The sequence below is a fragment of the Giraffa tippelskirchi genome, chromosome 12 (assembly GCF_054371585.1).
Source record: "Giraffa tippelskirchi isolate mGirTip1 chromosome 12, T2T-mGirTip1v1.2.pri, whole genome shotgun sequence".
NCBI classification, from domain to species: Eukaryota; Metazoa; Chordata; class Mammalia; order Artiodactyla; family Giraffidae; genus Giraffa; species Giraffa tippelskirchi.
Window position 1 is genome coordinate 44,318,923 of NC_137286.1, and position 19,634 is coordinate 44,338,556.

The 19,634-nt window shown below is 43.6% G+C and overlaps 1 protein-coding gene across 8 annotated transcripts in view; it reads right to left on the reverse strand.

Moving 5' to 3' along the window:
• Positions 1-19,634, reverse strand: part of PDE8A (phosphodiesterase 8A) — a 153,474-nt gene that overhangs the window by 65,140 nt on the left and 68,700 nt on the right. For all 8 annotated transcript variants that reach the window (XM_081546913.1, XM_081546917.1, XM_081546911.1 and 5 more), the window contains 2 exons: positions 9,979-10,035; positions 8,392-8,582 (listed from right to left, as the gene is read on the reverse strand). In XM_081546913.1, coding sequence (XP_081403039.1) covers positions 8,392-8,582; positions 9,979-10,035 — 248 coding nt within the window. The remainder of the gene's footprint in view (positions 1-8,391; positions 8,583-9,978; positions 10,036-19,634) is intronic.

Consider the following 19,634-nt stretch of genomic DNA (forward strand, 5'->3'; position numbering starts at 1 on the left):
TGGGATTGCTGGGTCATATGGCAGTTCTATTTTCAGTTCTTTGAGGAATCTCCACACGGTTCTCCATAGTAGCTGTACCACTTTGGATTCCCACCAACAGTGTAAGAGCGTTCCCTTTTCTCCATACCCTCTCCAGCATTTATTGCTTGTAGTCTTTTGGATAGCAGCCATTCTGACGGGCGTGAAATGGTACCTCATTGTGGTTTTGATTTGCATTTCTCTGATAATGAGTGATGTTGAGCATCTTTTCATGTGTTTGTTAGCCATCTGTATATGTCTTCTTTGGAGAAGTGTCTGTGTAGTTCTTTGGCCCACTTTTTGACTGGGTCGTTTATTTTTCTGGAATTGAGCTGCAGGAGTTGCTTGTATATTTTTGAGATTAATTGTTTGTCCATTGTTTCGTTTGCTATTATTTTCTCCCATTCCGAAGGCTGTCTTTTCACCTTGCTTATAGTTTCCTTTGTTGTGCAAAAGCTTTTAATTTTAATTAGGTCCCATTTGTTTATTTAGCAAAGCCCTTCTATAAGTTAAATTTTACAAAAGCACAACTCCATCATGTGTACTTTGACACTGTTCCCTCTGCCATGGGGAATGATGTTCACATGGACAAGAATGGAATTTACAGTAGTAAATAAAGGATGATCTTCAGACCATGGTAAATCCAGAGATGGTTATGAAAGCATCCAGCACTCTTGGAGTGCAGTCTCGCTTCTACACTCAACACAGAACATTCTGTTCATGTATGTGGGGTTGCTGTGTGGTGCTTTATTTCCCCCATCTCCTTTTATAAAAATCTCCCCTTTCATTACGGTGTCCTGCTCCTGTTGCACAGAGGAGTATTTCTTCATTTCTTCTGAGGACACTAAGTATATGTCTTCCACAAGGTTCTTCGGGGAGGTTTTGTAGCAGCTTCTAAAAATATATATTTATTTATTTGGCTGTGCTAGGTCTCAGTTGTGGCATGCCAGATCTCTAGTTGTTGCCTGAAAACTCTTAGTTGCAGCATGTGGGATCTAGCACCCTGACCAGGGATGGAACCCGGGCCCCCTGCATTAGGAGCACAAAGTCTTAGCCACTGGACCACCCTTCAGTTGCTTACAGAAAATAATTTTCTTAGTCTTTAAGGCTGTTCTTTCCCCTTCCATTACTTGGCAGCTTTTTACAGGGCCCCATCTTTGTTCTTGAACTGGAGCATCATCAACCAAGCAGCATGTCTGTAGCAGGGAGGGTCAGAGGAGTCTCCCTGGGCGTTAGCAGCCATCCTTCTCTTAGGTCTGGGCCTGCAGAGCAGTCAACAGGAGCAAGTTCACACTCAGAGCACGCCGCCAGCAGGTATGCACGGGTCTGCTACGCAGAGGGGCCTCCTGGCCTGCTCTCTCTCTTCTTCTCTAAACTGAGAATTAATGCAGTTTGCTGTTCTGATACTGCAATAGGTGAAGGACTGATGCCAGGCTCCTCATGTCTCCACCCTTCTTAAACACGGCAAGAGAAACCATATCTTTGTCTGCCTCCCTCTGCTCCCTGTCCTGTGTTTCCAGTGGACGTAGAAAGTGAGTCACAGAAGTGGTGGTGCTCGGCTCTAGTCGGTGTGGCTCCAGCAGCAGGCTCAGAGGTACGCAGTTGGAGTGAAGCTAGCTTCTTCCCTCTTCCTTCCTCTAGGGCCTGGGATTTCAGCTGCAGAGGACATTCCCGGAACAGGCTCCTGTACTAGTCCCCACAGCACAAGACACTTGGCAGGGAACCGGTCCTTCTCCGTCTCCCGACTTCTGACACATCTGTCATCTTATCTTGGTTTGCTACTGGCCGTGGTCAGCTCTTGTCGCCATGAGAAGTTGGGAAGGGGCCCTGGCCTCAGCTGGCTGGCTAGCCTCGGCCCTGTCCATCTCCTACTTCACTCTCCAGGTGGCAGCCACGACTGCTGAGAGAAGTCAGCAACTGACGAAAAACCCTACTCAGGGGTGTTGATCAGGTGTCCCAAAAGGAAGATGAAGGGACAAACAGAGCTCCGCCAGGGCTAAGGTTTCAGGAGATGTGTAAGTGGAGAGCAAGTTCAGGAGGGAGATCCTGGAGGGAGTCCTTGAAGAGACAATCCAAAGTGGGCAGGCCCCCTTAAAGGGATGATCTCAAGGGACATAAACCAGGTAAGGGCCAGAATGGAGATGAAACTGACCAGCAAGATAAATCAAGGCCCACTCTTGCCTCTAGAAAACTCCTTACAAATGGCACAAGGGTCCCTCCCCTCTGCAAATCCTCAGCCAACAAGACAAATATGATGTGGTAGAAAACAGCTAGCGAGAGAGATTCCAGCTTCTCGACAGGGCTGTGACACAGCCATCAGGAAGGGAACGTGACTGGGGTGTGTGTGTAGTGGTCAGCTCTCCAGCCAACACAGGGGGGAACACTGCTCTGCTTGCTCCACACTCGTCCTCCCAAACCTGTGGGCTTTTCAGTTCTGGAGCCAGGCTGACAAGAGCTCCGGATTGGAGGAAGGTATTGAGACCCTCTTCTCGGGGCTGGAATATGAGACCACACTTTGTGACAGCAGTGAGGATGTGTCCACCCCAAAAAGACCATTCCTGACTTCAAATGTTGGAAAGTGGGGGAAAGGGATTAGAACTGTTCTAGTGACCCTTGGGCCAAATATGGACAAAGCTGGACTCAACATGGAGGAGAACTTCTGAAACTCAGGACTGCCCCTTGGGACCCCTAACCCCTAGGAGAGGCTGGACAGAGGATGGTGGGGACTTGGAGAGGACATGCACACATGACAGTCTGTACTTCTCTAAAACCACACAGGAAGCAACCCAAGTCACATTCTCTATTTTCAAACTGTAAAACCGTACATTTACATAACAATAAAAATTTGCTGAATAAGTTACTCTGTTTAGAGGGCTTCCCTGGTGGCTCAGATGGTAAAGAATCTGCCTGCAAAGTGAGAGACCTGGGTTTGATCCTTGGGTCAGGAAGATTCCATTTGCAAAATGTGTAAAATTAGGACATTTTCCCACCTCAAAAAGTGGAGCAAAATTGCACGTTGTATGTATTTGTTGTTGTTTATTCGCCAAGTTGTGTCCGACTCTTTTGTGACCCCATGGACTGTAGCCCACTAGGCTACTCTGTCCATGGGATTTCCCAGGCAAGAAACTGAAGTGGGTTGTCATCTCCGCCAGGTGATATTACTGACTCCCAGGGATTTGGAACCTGTGTCTCCTCCACTGGCAGGCAGATTCTTTACCAGGGAAGCCTTATATGTATTTTTCAGTTCAGTTCAGTCGCTCAGTCGTGTCCGACTCTTTGTGACCCCATGGACTGCAGCATGCCAGGCCTCCCTGTCCATCACCAACTCCCGGAGTTTACTCAAACTCATGTCCATTGAGTCGGTGATGCCATCCAACCATCTCATCCTCTGTCATCCCCTTCTCCTCCTGTCTTCAATCTTTCCCAGCATCAGGGTCTTTTCAACTGAGTCAGCTCTTCGCATCAGGTGGCCAAAGTATTGGAGTTTCAGATTCAACATCAGTCCTTCCAATGAATATTCAGGACTGATTTCCTTTGGGATGGACTGGTTGGATCTCCTTGCAGTCCAAGGGACTCTCAAGAGTCTTCTCCAACACCACAGTTCAAAAGCATCAATTTTTCGGTGCTCAGCTCTCTTTATAGTCCAACTCTCACATCCATACATGACTACTGGATAAACCAAAGCCTTGACTAGATGGACCTTTGTTGGCAAAGTAATGTTTCTACTTTTTAATATGTTATCAAATCGGTTATAACTTTTCTTCCCAGAAGCAAGCGTTTTTTAATTTTATGGCTGCAGTCACCATCTGCAGTGATTTTGGAGCCCCCCAAGATAAAGTGTGTCACTGTTTCCCCATTTATTTACCATGAAGTGATGGGACCAGAGACCATGATCTTAGTTTTCTGCATGTTGAGTTTTAATCCAACATTTTCACTCTCCTCTTTCACTTTCATCAAGAGGCTCTTTAGTTCATCACTTTCTGCCCTAAGGGTGGTATCATCTGCATATCTGAGGTTACTGATATTTCTCCTGGCAATCTTTATTCCAGCTTGTGCTTCATCCAGCCCAGCGTTTCTCATGACGTACTCTGCATAGAAGTTAAATAAGCAGGGTGACAATATACAGCCTTGACGTACTCCTTTTCCTATTTGGAATCAGTCTGTTGTTCCATGTCCAGTTCTAACTGTTGCTTCCTGACCTGCATACAGGTTTCTCAGGAGGCAGGTCAGGTGGTCTGGTATTCCCATCTGTTTCAGAATTTTGCAGTTTGTTGTGATCCAGTCAAAGGCTTTGGCATAGTCAATAAAGTAGAAACAGGTGTTTTTCTGGAACTCTCTTGCTTTTTCGATAATCTAATGGATGTTGGCAATTTGATCTTTGGTTCCTCTGCCTTATCTAAATCCAGCTTGAACATCTGGAAGTTCACGGTTCATGTACTGTTGAAGCCTGGCTTGGAGAATTTTGAGCATTACTAGCGTGTGAGATGAGTGCAATTGTGTGGTAGTTTGAGCATTCTTTGGCATTGCCTTTGTTTGGGATTGGAATGAAAACTGACCTTTTCCAGTCCTGTGGCCATTGCTGAGTTTTCCAAATTTGCTGGCATATTGAGCGCAGCACTTTCACAGCATCATCTTTCAGGATTTGAAAGAGCTAAACTGGAATTCCATCACCTCCGTTAGCTTTGTTTGTAGTGATGCTTCCTAAGGCCTCCTTGACTTCGCATTCTAGGATGTCTGGCTCTGCTGCTGCTGCTGCTGCTGCTAAGTCACTTCAATCGTGTCCGACTCTGTGCGACCCCATAGACGGCAGCCCACCAGGCTCCGCCGTCCCTGGGATTCTCCAGGCAAGAATACTGGAGTGGGTTGCCATTTCCTTCTCCAGTGCATGAAAGGGAAAAGTGAAAGTGAAGTCGCTCAGTCGTGTCCGACTCTTAGCGACCCCATGGACTGTAGCCTACCAGGCTTCTCCGTCCATGGGATTTTCCAGGCAAGAGTACTGGCTGGCTCTAGGTGAACGATCATACCATTGTGATTATCTGGTCATGAAAACCTTTTTTATATAGTTCTGTGTATTCTTGCCACCTCTTCTTAATATATTCTGCTTCTGTTAGGTCCATACCATTTCTGTCCTTTATTGTGCCATCTTTGCATGAAATGTTCCCTTGGCATCTCTAATTTTCTTGAAGAGAGCTCTAGTCTTTCCCATTCTATTGTTTTCCTCTATTTCTTTCCACTGATCACTGAAGAAGGCTTTCTTATCTCTCCTTGCTCTTCTTTGGAACTGCATTCAGATGGGTTATATCTTTCCTTTTTGCTTCTCTTCTTTTCACAGCTATTTGTAAGGCCTCCTCAGACAACGATTTTGCTTTTTTGCAATTCTTTTTCTTGGGGATGGTCTTGATCCCTGTCTCCTGTACAGTGTCATGAACCTCCATCCATAGTTCATCAGGCACTCTGTCTATCAGATCTAATCCCTTGAATCTATTTGTCACTTTCACTGTATAATCATAAGGGATTTGATTTAGGTCATACCTGAATGGTCTAGTGGTTTTCCCTACTTTCTTCCATTTCAGTCTGAATTTGGCAATAAGGAGTTCATGATCTGAGCCACAGTCAGCTCCTGGTCTTGTTTTTGCTGACCTATAGAGCTTCTCCATCTTCAGCTGCAAAGAATGTAGTCTCTCTGATTTTGGTGTTGACTATCTGGTGATGTCCATGTGTAGAGTCTTCTCTTGTGCTGTTGGAAGAGGGTGTTTGCTATGACCAGTGCGTTCTCTTGGCAAAACTCTGTTAGCCTTTGCCCCGCTTCATTCTGTACCCCAAGGCCAAATTTGCCAGTTACTCCAGGTGTTTCTTGACTTCCTACTTTTGCATTACACAGTAAAAAAAAAAAAAAAGTATAGCATATATTTAAAGTGGATAGCCAAAATAAATAAATAAATAAAGTGGATAACCAATGAGGTCCTACCGTACAGCACAGGGACTCTGTTCAATGTGAGGTGGCAGCCTGGACGGGAGGGGAGCTTCAGGGAGAATGGATACATGTATACGTGTGGTTGAGTTGCTCTGCTATGCACCTGAAACTATCACAATACTGTTAATCAGCTAGACTCCCATATAAAATAAAAAGTTAAAAAAAAAAAAGCAGAACATAACTACCACAATTTAATCTTTCCCTTAGAGCACTGGACGGTCTAGCAAGGCCATGTTTATGAGTGTGAAGGTCACTGTTCTGCACATATCTGTGGCCAGGTCTGGACTTGGATAAGACTATGAAGGAAGCCAGGTTTTCCTCAGCGCCTCACCCCTCTCAACTCTTCTATCTGGGCTCTCTGGCCCTCTTCAGATACCTCTCCTGCCTCACAGCAGTCCATCAAGACTATAAGCACCACGTAACTGAGATATTTTCTTCCCTTCCTGTGAATGCCATCCATCAAATGTTAGAGAGAGAAAGGATCTTGGAACCAAATGTTCCAGATTTACAGCTGAGAAAACACATCCTCAGAGATGTAAAGTGACCTGAAGGCCAGAGGCTAGGCCCCAGGGACAGGACTCCCTCCACACCTTTGCAGCCCTCACGGGTGCACTGCCAGATGTCACGTCCGACAGATCTGGCTCCAGGGACAATGGCTAACTATCGTCAACCTGACAGTAACAGGAAAGGGACACAGGCAGCACAGCAGGCCTGAGACCTAGGCCGGGGGCAAGCTTTAACAGACGTGGATCACACCAAGGCGAAAGCCACCTTGTCCGACCACCTGACAGCTGAATTCTCAAGTACACAGAAGTCACCATGTACCTGTAAACAGCCTTCTGATGGGATGTCAATTTCTTGTCAGCTCAGTTTTTAAACCATTACATTAATATTTAGCTTTTAAACTTTTCTAGCTCCTAAAAGCCAAGATTTAAACATCCCTAAAATTAACACCCAGCCCCATCACTACATGGCAAGTAGATGGGGAAACAGTGGCAGACTTTATTTTGGGGGTCTCCAAAATCACTGCAGATGGTGACTGCAGCCATGAAATTAAAAGATGCTTACTCCTTGGAAGGAAAGTTATGACCAAACTAGACAGCATATTAAAAAGCAGAGACATTACTTTGCCAATAAAGGTCTGTCTAGTCAAGGCTATGGTTTTTCCAGTAGTCATGTATGGATGTGAGAGTTGGACTATAAAGAGAGCTGAGCGCCACAAAATTGATGCTTTTGAACTGTGGTATTGGTGAAGACTCTTGAGAGTCCCTTGGACTGCAAGGAGATCTAACCAGTCCATCCTAAAGGAGATCAGTCCTGGGTGTTCATTGGAAGGACTGATGTTGAAGCTGAAACTGCAATACTTTGGCCACCTGATGCAAAGAGCTGACTCATTTGAAAAGACCTGATGCTGGGAAAGATTGAGGGCAGGAGGAGAAGGGGACGACAGAGGATGAGATGGTTGGATGGCATCACTGACTCAAGGGACATGAGTTTGGGTAGGCTCCGGGAGTTGGTAATGGACGGGGAGGCCTGGCGTGCTGCAGTTCATGGGGTCGCAAAGAGTTGGACACAACTGAGCAACTAAACTGGAACTGGAAAATTAACACATTACAAAATTTTACATTATATTCAAATTATGATCTGTCTTCCCCCAAGTAAAGCTTCCTTTTAAATAAAACTGATATTTCACTTTTGCTTTGCTTCCATCAGCAACAAATGACTTTTCTTGAGAAAGCACCTTTCCTAGATTTATGTCTGCTACACAAATTCTCTCATGATATTGATTTTCTGCAAGTATTAAAAACAAAGCACATTTGCCTAAGATGAGAAGACAATTTTCAAATGTGTTGTAACTTTAAAAACATCTAGAAAATGACAATTAACTCTTGTTGCAGTCCCATGCAGGTGACAGTTGTGGTTAATGACATATGGGATTTCATCTTAACCCTTAACAGTTCACATTCATCTTTTCTTACTGCTTTAAGCAAAGCAAAATGAAACAAAAGAGATAAAGATCACTCCTAGAAGTAATAATATTCTAAAGTGAAAGTATTAGCTGCTTCAGTCATGTCCGATTGTTTGTGACCCCATGGACTGTAGCCCACCAGGCTTCTCTGACCATGGGATTTCCCAGGCAAGAATACTGGAGTGGGTTGCCATTTCCTTCTCCAGGGGCTCTTCCCACCCCAGGAATCAAACACAGGTCTCCCGCATTGCAGATGGATTCTTACCGTATCAGCCACCAGGGAAGCCCAATAATGTGGTCTTAACATCTTGTTCATTTTACATGCATGGAAGGCAACTTAAAAGACAGTGAATTTAACTGAATGTATTTCAGAACTGCATTTATTGTCACAAATGTCACAGGACTCTTGAGGCCCACTTCTCAGGCTCACCTGCACAGTGCCTCAGCATCCAGATGTCGGGAATTTCTGTGGTCTATGATGATGATGTCATGGTGTTTGTCCAGGAAACAGGCGAGGGCAGTCTGAGCCTCCTTGGTAACTGTACACATAAACCCTGCTTTTTCACACGCCCTACAGAATCCATTACACTGGTTATCTTCTTTGGTAAACACTAAAAGTACCTGAATCAAAAGAGCATGAACACTTCTTTAAAAAAAAAAAAAGATGCTGTTAGAACTGTCGTGTCTTACTTAGAAGCCCATAGAAAACTCCCAAGTGTTTTCAAGGCAAGTATACAGATGTGAGCATTACAATCTGTTGAGTAAATCCTTTTCCTCCATGTAACTCAGCAACGTTACTGCTCAGCTCCCTGAAACAAGTGCTAGTCTAGCTGTTCTGAGTCTGGAAGTCAGAGCATGGGTCAAATGTTTATTTCTTTTGCTAACAAGCCCAATGGAAAATTCTACAAAGACTTAAGTATTTCATCTTAAAACCAAATCAATCAAAACACAAATTTTAGTTAACAGGAAGTTAACTAAGTCAGTCCTTAGATGACAAATGCCAATATTTCAGTCAAGCTCTTAGAATACTTTATACTTTAATATTTAATGTGTTAAATATTCTGACTTAAGACTTCATAATTCCTCCAAGCTTAAAAAAAAAAATTACTTTGATTTTAAGAGAGGAGATTCAAAGCAGACCAAAATGTGACACTTTCAAACCTGCTCATTTAGTGATACAGGAATAGCTCCAGGTAAAAGAGCCAGCTGGCTGGCCCTGTGCCCGGCCCAGGCAGGTGAGGCCTGCAGCTGCTTCTCCCCTGTGAGGCCAGATCCCTGTGCCAACCTGGTGCAGGAGCGCCGCCCCATCCCCCTTCGCACCCAGGCTGACCGGCCTGAGGGGAAGAGACTGCAAAGCGACAGAAACCCTGTTCCTGAGGACTCGGTCCCTCTAAGCTTACTCGGGTGCACAAATACAACAAAAGCAAACAGCACATTTCCGCCAGTGCTTTTCACACATTAAAAATTCTAATAGTTTGTGTACGTGAGGCATCAGGTCACTTTGGAGCTTAATTTCAGTTGGTTATTTTGTTTAAGATTTTGGACTAGAAAATTTCCAGATCGTTTCTCTCTGCTGGAGCTGATTCAGTACCCTTGCACAGACTACGCTTTTACTCTGTTTTAGAAAATTTCAAACCTATAGGAAATTATGAATGACAATGAATGCTAGTGACCCCCTCTTCTAATTTCATGAATTGGTAACATTTTTACACCTTTGCTCTCTCTCTCCACACACAATTATACTTTTTTTCTGAACCTTTTAACTTTTAAAGTAGGTTGCAGACATTTCTTCATCTGTAAATACAGACGATTCATACAGAATAAATTCATCTATATTTCTAAGAAAAAATACATTCCCTGATATAACTGTAGTACTGCTATCAAGTTCAGGGAATTTAACGTGGATCCAATATTTTATCTAAAAAAGAAGATTATTTTCAGTGCATACCTTTAGACCCTTTCCCTCCCCATCTTTAGAAACAATTAAGGTGAGGATTATAGCACTGTGTGTTATTACCTGGAGTTGATCTGGATGAAATCTCATGGGGCCGAATTGCACATCAGCTACTGCTACCTGAAAGAAAAAGATCTGCTTAAAATTGAAAAGGAAAAAAAAAAAAAGATAAACTTGCTTAAATTTTGCTCTCTCTAATCAGTGCCACAGATGAAAGTGAAATTTCTACTCTAGAGGAAAATTACATAAATATTTATTAGATGGAGGGAGCCCAGGTTTCTCCTTATAAGCCCTAGGAAAGGTGGAGTGCAGAGAAGGACAAATAAAATGTGTCTGATCTCGGCTTTTCTTTTTCTAGCTGCATGTGACTGTAAATGAACTGCCCACCTTCAGCCTCAATTCCTCACTTGTTACAGAGATCAAGAGGCATATAACATAAAGAGACCCACAGATTAGACACTGAATGAACACTGGGTCCTTCCATGTCTATTCCCATTTTTCCCCTGACGGACAATGAACCCTTACATCTAAAATGCCACAAAAATAATGAAATCCAGCAAGCAGAACCACAGGACATCAGAGCCAAAGACACCTTCTCTATACACAATGGTTATCAATAAATGCTTGTTGGAAATTCTCTGGCGGTCCAGTGGTTAGGATTCTGCACTCTCACTGCTAGAGCCCGGGTTCGATCTCTTGTAGGGAAACTATGATCCCACGAGCCACATAGAGGAAAAAAAAAAAAGCTTATCTACTTGAGAACTTAAAACCAACACACAAAGATAAATACAGTATCATTGGGGACTTCTCCGGTGGTCTGGTGGCTAAGACTCCACATGGCCAATGCAGGGGGCCCAGGTTGGATCCCTGGTCAGAGAATCAGATTCCACATGCCGCAACTAAGAATTTGCATGCCACAAACATAAAAAAGATCCCATATGCTGCAACTTAGACACAGCACAGCCAAATAAATAAGTAAATTAATAATTTTTAAAAACCCAATGTCATAACCAAACCCCAACAAGTAATAAGAATCACAGCGCCAATGAAGAGCTCTGCAGACACTGGGCGCTGCGCTAAGGACTGAACATACATTATATCTCACTACATCTCTGCAACGTTATATCTCACTGCATCTCTGCAACACGCTGAGAGTTCACACTGGGAAACGGAGGTTCCAAGTACTTTGTTTAAGGCCACACAGTAGCTGGGACTGCGCCAACCAGTCTGTTTAGTTCTATAAACTGTGCTGCAAGCCCAGGGCCACTGGAAAGGCTGGAAAGTCTGTGCACTACAAAATGAGCACAAGGGAGCGGGGATGGAGGCTGAAATCCAGCCCCAAGCCATGAACCCCGGCCCTGGGCTGCTACCCGGAAGAAGAGACACATTTTTGCAGTTTCTCCAGAAACACTGTGTGTGTTGGCGGGACTCCTACACTACTTGAGGCCTCTGGGTGATGGTACAATTTCAACCCAAAACCACAGCAGCAGTAGAACTAGATCTGGAAACCTTCTCACAAGATACTTCCTATCTGCCTGCCCAGGTCCCATCTCTCCCCTCAAGCAGTGATCTATCCTACAGTAAATCTATGTAACAAAACCTGCGGAGTGACAGAGGACATCCATGTCTATTTCTAACTGTGAGAAGCTGATATCTACTAATTATGGGACAAGGGCTCAGTTTCCTCGCTTTGTAGGGACCTCATCTCTCAGAAGGTGTAAGGATGAGGGTCGCTGCTCCTCTAGACCCAACACTGAGGATGGATCTCTGCAGTGTGAAAGAAGGGTGAGCATGGACATCCCATAGCACCGTCTCTGGGTAGCCACAGGCCAGCCTCATCGGGAGCCACAGATGGATGCTGAAGCCAGAATTCCTGAGATGATGATGATCCAGGAGGCCCCAAGAGAGTCTCGAGAGAGAGAGGCACTCTGTACAATCACTCTCACAATGCAACAGGAAGGAAGGCAAGAGGCACCGAGAGAGGCCCAAAGAACAATGAGGTTTCTGTTGTTTTTTATGAACAAAGTTCAAAGAAATGAATGAAATCAAAGAACAAGAAATGATAGAAGCCTACTGCTTGAAGACGACAGTGAACCACTGAGGAAAAAGAAAGAGAAGGAAGAAAATGACAGGAAAAAGAAGGAAAATTCATTTTGCTAATTTTCTACAGAGTTGAGAGGTGGAGTTTCATGAAAGAAAAGTGAAAACAGTCAACAGGAGGGCTGTGCCACCACCCAGGATAAAGCAGCTGCAGCATTTGGGTCCTCTATGTGAACCACGGGCCGCAGCCTCTTACAAAGGATGCTCATGACATTTGCTGTGAAGGATCAAGGAGATAAAAAAGTAAAGTCTGAACGGGGAAGAAAAAGTACTTATGAATAGCATAAAAATGTGCACCAGGTCACAAAGAAAACCTTAAAACATATTCCTAAAAGCAAAACTTGTACAGTTTTTATTTCCAACCATAAAGCAATCAAACCAAAATTAAAAACATAAGAAATAGCCCCTCCCTGGAAATTTTAAAAATATTAGCTCATGTAATTGCTGGATCAGAGAGGGGAATGCAAACTCTACCTATAGATTACTTGGAAAATAATAAAACTGAGAATATAATGTAACGAGGGCTACAAGATACTAGAAAATTTTACTCAGAGGCAAAACTTAGATCTTTCTGTCATGAATCAAGAATTAAGTAAATACACTAAGCTTCCAATTCACTAAATTAGAGAAAATCAACAATTTAAACTTAAAGAAACCGGGGAAGGAAAAATAAGTTAAAGGCAATAATTAGTAAAATTTTAAAATGGTAATGACTAGCTTGATTAAAAAAATACATATATATGTGTATATAGTGTTGGTCACAAGCTGAAGGACGAGATAAAAATATGGACAGCTAAGGGCAAAGGTCCCACCCCTCCTGGGAAAACAATTCTTAGGACATGGTCTTCACCAAAAGGGGATGAAGCAACTTTTACAAAGGACAATGTAACTTTATGATCTCAACTTATAAAAATAACTCACCACTGCATTAATTCTAAGAAAGAAAAGAAGCTCTAGATTGTCTTTAAAGATCTTGGATTCTGCCTCAATATAATTTTAGCAGTGTCATTTCAAACATTAATGTCTCAGCAATTCTATTTTGTCATGAACACTGACTGTATTTACTTAACTTGACTGCATTCTAACCTTACATCCTGTCTACGGGGTATGTCCGGCTCTCAGGACCTCTGTTGAGCGGTGTCCCGGCAGGGCCAGACAGCTACTTACCACTGCCCCCCCAAAATAACCACCACCAGGAAATCTGATGACATTACTCAGTGAGCAGACGTCAGCAGCTGGTCCTCAGAGAGTAAACAACTTCCTAAGAGCTCTGGATAAGAGGATCGGAATGACTAGAATTGGTGGATCCATTCTTTCTTTGTGTATCAAAATCAGAATCAAACTGACCTAATACTTCAGGCCACGGCCCTCTTAATAATTATTTATTTTTCACATTAATTTTAGAAGGGAATAGTCATTTTCAATTTTAATAACACAACTATCAGCTTCAAAAGCAACTGATACTTTTAGGTAATGTAAAGACAACAGTATATTTGTGGGCTTATATTAGTAATTATACAAGGGGCTGAGTTAGCCTTTTGGGTTTTTTTAGTGTTTATATGTTTGTTAAGACTTACTGTTAAATTGGGATGTTAGATTAGGATGATGTTTGTACTTTAATATTTTAAAGTAATTTTTTGTTCATATGGCTCATGGAAGTCTAAAATAAATTATTATTAGACACCTTGATGAACCACCTATCAGTTTTCTTTTGTTTGCCTAACTGACCTAACATCATGACACTGCAGGGCAAAGTTACCATGTTATGAATCTTGATCACACTGTGGGAGGACAGGAAAGAGATATATAATCCCATCCTGTCTAAATATTCTACTCCCCTGACCTTCCCTGTCCCTTGCCTGCTTTTTTTTTTTTCCTGTAGCTTTAGTCCCCATTTCCCACACTACATATTTTGTTATCGTCTTATTAAAAGAGTGTCTCAGGATTTATCTGCCTTATTCATTGCTAAATTTCCAATACCCAAAACAGTCCCTGGCACATGGTAGGCAGTCAAAAAATATTTCTGAATCAATGTTTACTCAACAGCTAATCTTTTTTAACCATTTATCTAAAAATCATACTCATACAAGTTTATACATAACACAGGTGTGTAACGCAGCACTTCCAGGTTTCAGAGTATTTTCACTTATTAAAGGAACACAAAGAAAGGGAAGCTTTAGTTTGGTCATCAATAAAATGGAGTTAATCAGGAGGGATTTTCAGAAAAGCCTGAACACCAGGAACCACAGAAGAAACATGTGATCTATCTTCTTCCTACATCCCCTACATCTAATAAGAAACAGAAAGTTATGCTGGGATCAATTTATATTGACTGTTTACAAACCCAAGAACTACAGTAAAGATGTAAACCAGATTTTGTCTTCAGCCTAACTGTCCCCTCCAGGCTTCCCTGTGCAGCCAGTGGCCATCTTATCTCTGCCTCTCCTGGCAGAGTGGTAACTTCATCAAAGGGGCACAGCCTGGGAAAGAGTCAGGTGCGTTCTTAGGTGGGAAGAGTCAAAATCAGTTCCGACATTTGTAGACCACAAGCCATGCACAGAGCCAGTTACTAGGAGTGCAAAGACCAAATGCTCACCCTGTCCTTGAGTGGCAGCAGGGGAACACATAAATGATGACAATGTGGTACAGGTTTAACAGAGAAAGAAGGTGTGTACTGTGTCCTAAATACTTCATTTCCAATCATATTTAAATCCAACTTAGTCCCTACCCTATGATTAAGATAAGCTCATTAACTCCATTTTATTGATGACCAAACTAAAGCTTCCCTGGAGGAGGAAATGGCAAACCACTCCAGTATTCTTGCCTGGAAAATCCCATGGACAGAGGAGCCTGGCGGGCTACAGTCCATGGGGTAGCAAAGAGTCAGACAAAACTGAGCTACCACCACCACCACCACCACCACCAAACTGAAGCTTAGAGCAGTATGGTTAAAGTGCTGGTAACAGGCAATGGTAGCAAATGGGTCCAATTCTTGGGACCTTAATTCTCGTGGTCTTTTCATGATCTACTAGGGAAGACACCTAACCGTAACCTGTATCTAACTGAAACAAGACAAGAACCTGGAAAGCAGCATCCGTCCACTCCACAAACCTCCGTCAAGCACCCACAAGGTATCAAACGGTTTCCCAGGCACTGGGCATTCAACAGAGACCCGATAACATCTCTACATAGCAGGGAGGGATCTGATGGCGAGTAAGTGGGCTGCTATTTGGAATCAGTCAAGGAAGTCTCTCTGAGGTGGCACAGGGTGGCACTGTGGAAGGCGAGATTTGGACGAGGAGTCAGCCATGCCGGGAATGGAGGAGGGGGGCGCCAGGCAGAGCACAGGACTGGGGGTGGGACCGGGGGGACCTCTGAGGAAAGAAGGGGGAGAGAGGGAGATGAGCTTAAGGCTAGGCAGGAGCTGTAAGATGCAGAGCTTTCTAAGCCGGGACAAGAAACTGGGGCTTTACTCTAAATTTCATGAAAAGCCACCAGAGTTTTACACGAGGGAATGATATGATCCGATTCTTGTTTTCTAAAAAGATCCCTTCAGCTACCTGTGGAGAAGAGTCAGTGAGAGGGTGAGAGGGTGAGAGGGTGAGAGGAGAGGCAGAGAGACAGGAAGAAAGCTCTTGGAGTAGTAGTCCAGGTAGGTAAGAGAAGATCTTCCTTGGCCTGGTAGTTGCCATGGAGATGGGTAGATGAATCTGGAATATGTTTTGGAGATGGACTGATCAGGACTTGTTGATGAACAGAATACAACCAAATCCACTGATTCCCAGATCACAGCTGTCATATCTGACTAGAAGTTTTCTATTGTGTAGAAATCTGGGGTTCTGAAGCAGGGCATCCTGATAGAAGCAGTGTGCATCTGCTTGGTCTTTTCCAGATCCACCCACAAGATGGCACCAAGAGCTACCCTGAAGCAAAGTTCCCTCCTAGCTTCTTCCCCTGGTCCTTCTCTCAGGGCTATCTAGACATTCCATGTGTGCGTACTGTTGCTTCAGTCATGTCCGACTTTTTGCGACCCCCTGGACTGTAGCCCACCAGGCTCCTCTGTCCATGGGATTCTCCAGGCAAGCATACCTGAGTGTGTTGGCATTTCCTCCTCCAGGGGATCTCTCCCACCCAGGGATCAAACTCGAATCTATTTTGTCTCCTACACTGGCAGGGGGGTTCTTTACCGCCACCTGGGAAACCCAGTATCCACTTTCAATGTCTTAGTCTCTTCTCTCCCCTTACCTACTCTTAATCTGCCCTCCAGTCAATTTACACAGCACATATTTACAAGAAGCCTTTTATGTGTTACCTCAATTGGATTCCAAAATCAAGTCACAGGCTACTGTGAAACTGTTCAGGCTCTTTTTTCCCCAAACCCCATAGTGTTGGGCAAAAAATGGTGTCTGGATTAAATGAGCTATTTAAAGAACTTAACACAATTCCTGACAGTGAGTAATGCACAGTAAATTCTAAATATCTACAGAAAAGGTTTTCCAAGAAGTTTTTGCTATGAAACTGTACTTTTACTGACACACACACACACACACACAGGCATTTTTAAAACTATATTTTTCCAAACAGCTATTTCTTGCAGAGCACTCAGGTAATCTCTAATAAGAACCATGAACATCATGATACCTTGAAATACTGTACAAAACAGGACCCACTTTTTAAATACTAATGCAGTTGGTACAGGGGACAAATAAAGGTTTTCTTGAAACCCTTGAAGAGGACTGACTGCCTCTGAAGGTAAAAACAGAAAGAACCAACCCAGGAAAAAATGAGGCTAGCCAACTGAAAGATAACCCAACCCATGTGCCTCTCTTTAACTGTGTCACTGAAATTTAAGAATCCCTCAAATCCAACAGCAGAAATCCGAGATGTGACATCACAGAGGCCAGATGAGAGTCTATTTCTCACCCGTGCATGCCTGCTTAGTCGCTCAACTGTGTCTGACTCTTTGCAACCCTCTAGACTGTAGCTTGTCAGGCTCCTCTGTCCATGGGATTTTTCAGGCAAAAATACGGGAGTGGGTTGCCATTTCCTTCTCTAGGGAATCTTCCCGACCCAGGGACCAAACCTGTGTCTCCCGTGTCTCCTTCACTGCAGGCGGATTCTTTACCTGCTGAGCCATTGGGGAAGCCCACTTCTCTCCCAGATCCTCCTAAGAGAGGAGAATGACCACTTGTATGAACTGGTCAGAATGAGAAGAAGGGTATACAGGCTGCCGGGGAGTGAGAAGAGAGACGCTGAGAACTCAGTATTATTGACTCAGCTCCCTCCCAGAGAAAACCTGAATCTAACAGGCATGGATAACCTGGAGACAAGAGGAATATTCCTGACCAAAGATTAATAAGTTAGCATTCTGCCTCTGTCTGGGACAAGTCTATTTCAGGCATATTTTCATGCACAGCTCATGTTTATCACACACCCTGCACACTCAGACAGCAGTCCACCTTGTTCAGAAGGCTGCCCGCCAGCTGACTACACCAGCCATCCCGAAGCAAACACCAGCCCAGGTTTTACCAGGTTAGCTTCATAAACCTCAATGCTATCTGAACTGGGTTACACTGAGAGTGACAACCCACACAACAAAATGAATTCTCCACTATCACCCAAGCTTCCCTTCACCAGTATTCCTGAGGTGGAAGAGATAGGGGTTTGAACTCTGACCTCTCTCCCCTAAAAAAATGGTAACTTTAGGTAAGTTTCTTTGTTTTGCTAAGTCTTGACTGGAAAAAGCAGTGGCTGTGAAGCAGAAATGAGTAACAGATTCACAGCTCTCTGCATGGTGCCAGCAGAGAGGTAAGTGCTCCATGGCAGAAGCCATTATCTCTAGTGAAAGGGGTTACATACACATTCGCACTGCCCCTCTTCTGCTTCCAGAGCAAGGACAAAATCCTTACCAGTTGTGGAAGCTAAACACGAAGGTGTTGGCAGAAACTGGGCTTCCAAACTGAAAGCTATTTGAAAAAGACACCGAGTTAACACTGGTCATCCCCACCTCCTTTCTGTGTTAAATCATCAGACGCCCTGAACACAGCAGTCCTCAACCTGAGGGTCTACTGTTGAAACCATCTCCCAGTCCTCTTTTACGAGGGCTATCCAGAGAGTCTCAGTAATGGGTCTACATGGTTTTGTTTAACAAATAACACTGGTTTCTTTAACACTTCCTTTTGGAACGTTTTTCACTACTAATTATGTCTAATTCCAAATTTCAAATAACCAGCTCAGAAGAATCCAGGAGGAAGTCATTTTTGGTTTAGAAAACTGAACTCTGAGTTTCAGAAGAGAAACCACTGGGAAAAGAGGGAGGTATACATTAAACAGTGAAGACAGTAACACTATCAACAGAGATGAGGAACCCGTGGGGCAGATGAAGGCCTTGGATCCAGTATGGCATTCAGTATGGGGGTTGAGGGGAGAATGGCTAGAGTCTTGGCCCTAAGTCATGGAAAATCCCTGCTTCCCCCTTCAGTGCAGACAGCAGCAAACAGCCCAGGCGAGAGGTTCCCTGGGGAGGTTGTCTTCTCCCAGGGCTGCTTCTTCCTAATGGTTTTAAGGTAAAATCTTAACCAGAAGTTGTCTGTTATTTGTATTTTTAAAATGCATATTTATAGCCTCCAAACTAAATATATATATATTTTTAAAATAATTTTATTTATTTTTGACTGTGCTGGGTCTTCATTGCTGCACGGGCTTTTCTCTAGTTGAGTGGGGGCTACTCTCCAGTTGTGGTCCACAGGCTTCTCATTGCTGTGGTTTCTCTTGCAGAGCACCGGCTCTAGGCACACGGGCTTCAATAGCTGCAGCTCCTGGGCTCTAGAGCACAGGCTCAATGGTTCTTTGCCTTTTCTAGACTACCAAGCAGCTGGAATCACACAAGTATGTAGCTTTTCCAGATTGGCTTCTTTGACTTAGTAATATGTATTTAAGGTTCTTCCGTGACTATTTTGCGGCTTGATAACTCATTTCTTTTCAGTACTAATATTCCACTGTCTGGATGTACCACAATTTACCCTTTCCCCTACTCAAGGAAATCTTGGTTGCTTCTAAGTTTTGACAATTATGAATAAAGCTGCTATAAACATCCTTGTCAGGTGTTTGCATAGTGTAAGTTTTCAACTCCTTTGGGTAAATACAAGGAGAGCAAATGCTAGATCTATGATAGGAGTATGTTTAGTTTTGTAAGAAGCTGCCAATCTGTCTTCCAAAGTGGCATGCCACTCTACATGCCCCCCAGCACTGTTTACATTTCCCAGCCCACCCAGGCCCGTTGCACCATATCCTTGTCAGCATTTGGTGTTGTCAGTGTTCCAGATTTTGGCCATTTAAATAGGTGTGGAACAGTATCTTACTGTTGTAATCTACATTTCCCCTGACTACACCTGACGGGCGCATCTTTTCATATGCTTATCTGCTATCTGTATATCTTTGGTGACGAGTCTGTCAGGGTCTTTGGCTCATTTTTTAATCTGATTATTCATTTTCTTCCTTTTTTTTAATTGGAGTATAGTTGTTTCACAATGTTGTGTTAGGTCCTGCTGTAGAGCAAAGTGAATCAGCTGTACATACACATATCTCCCCTCTTCCTTGGACTTTCTTCCCACTCAGGT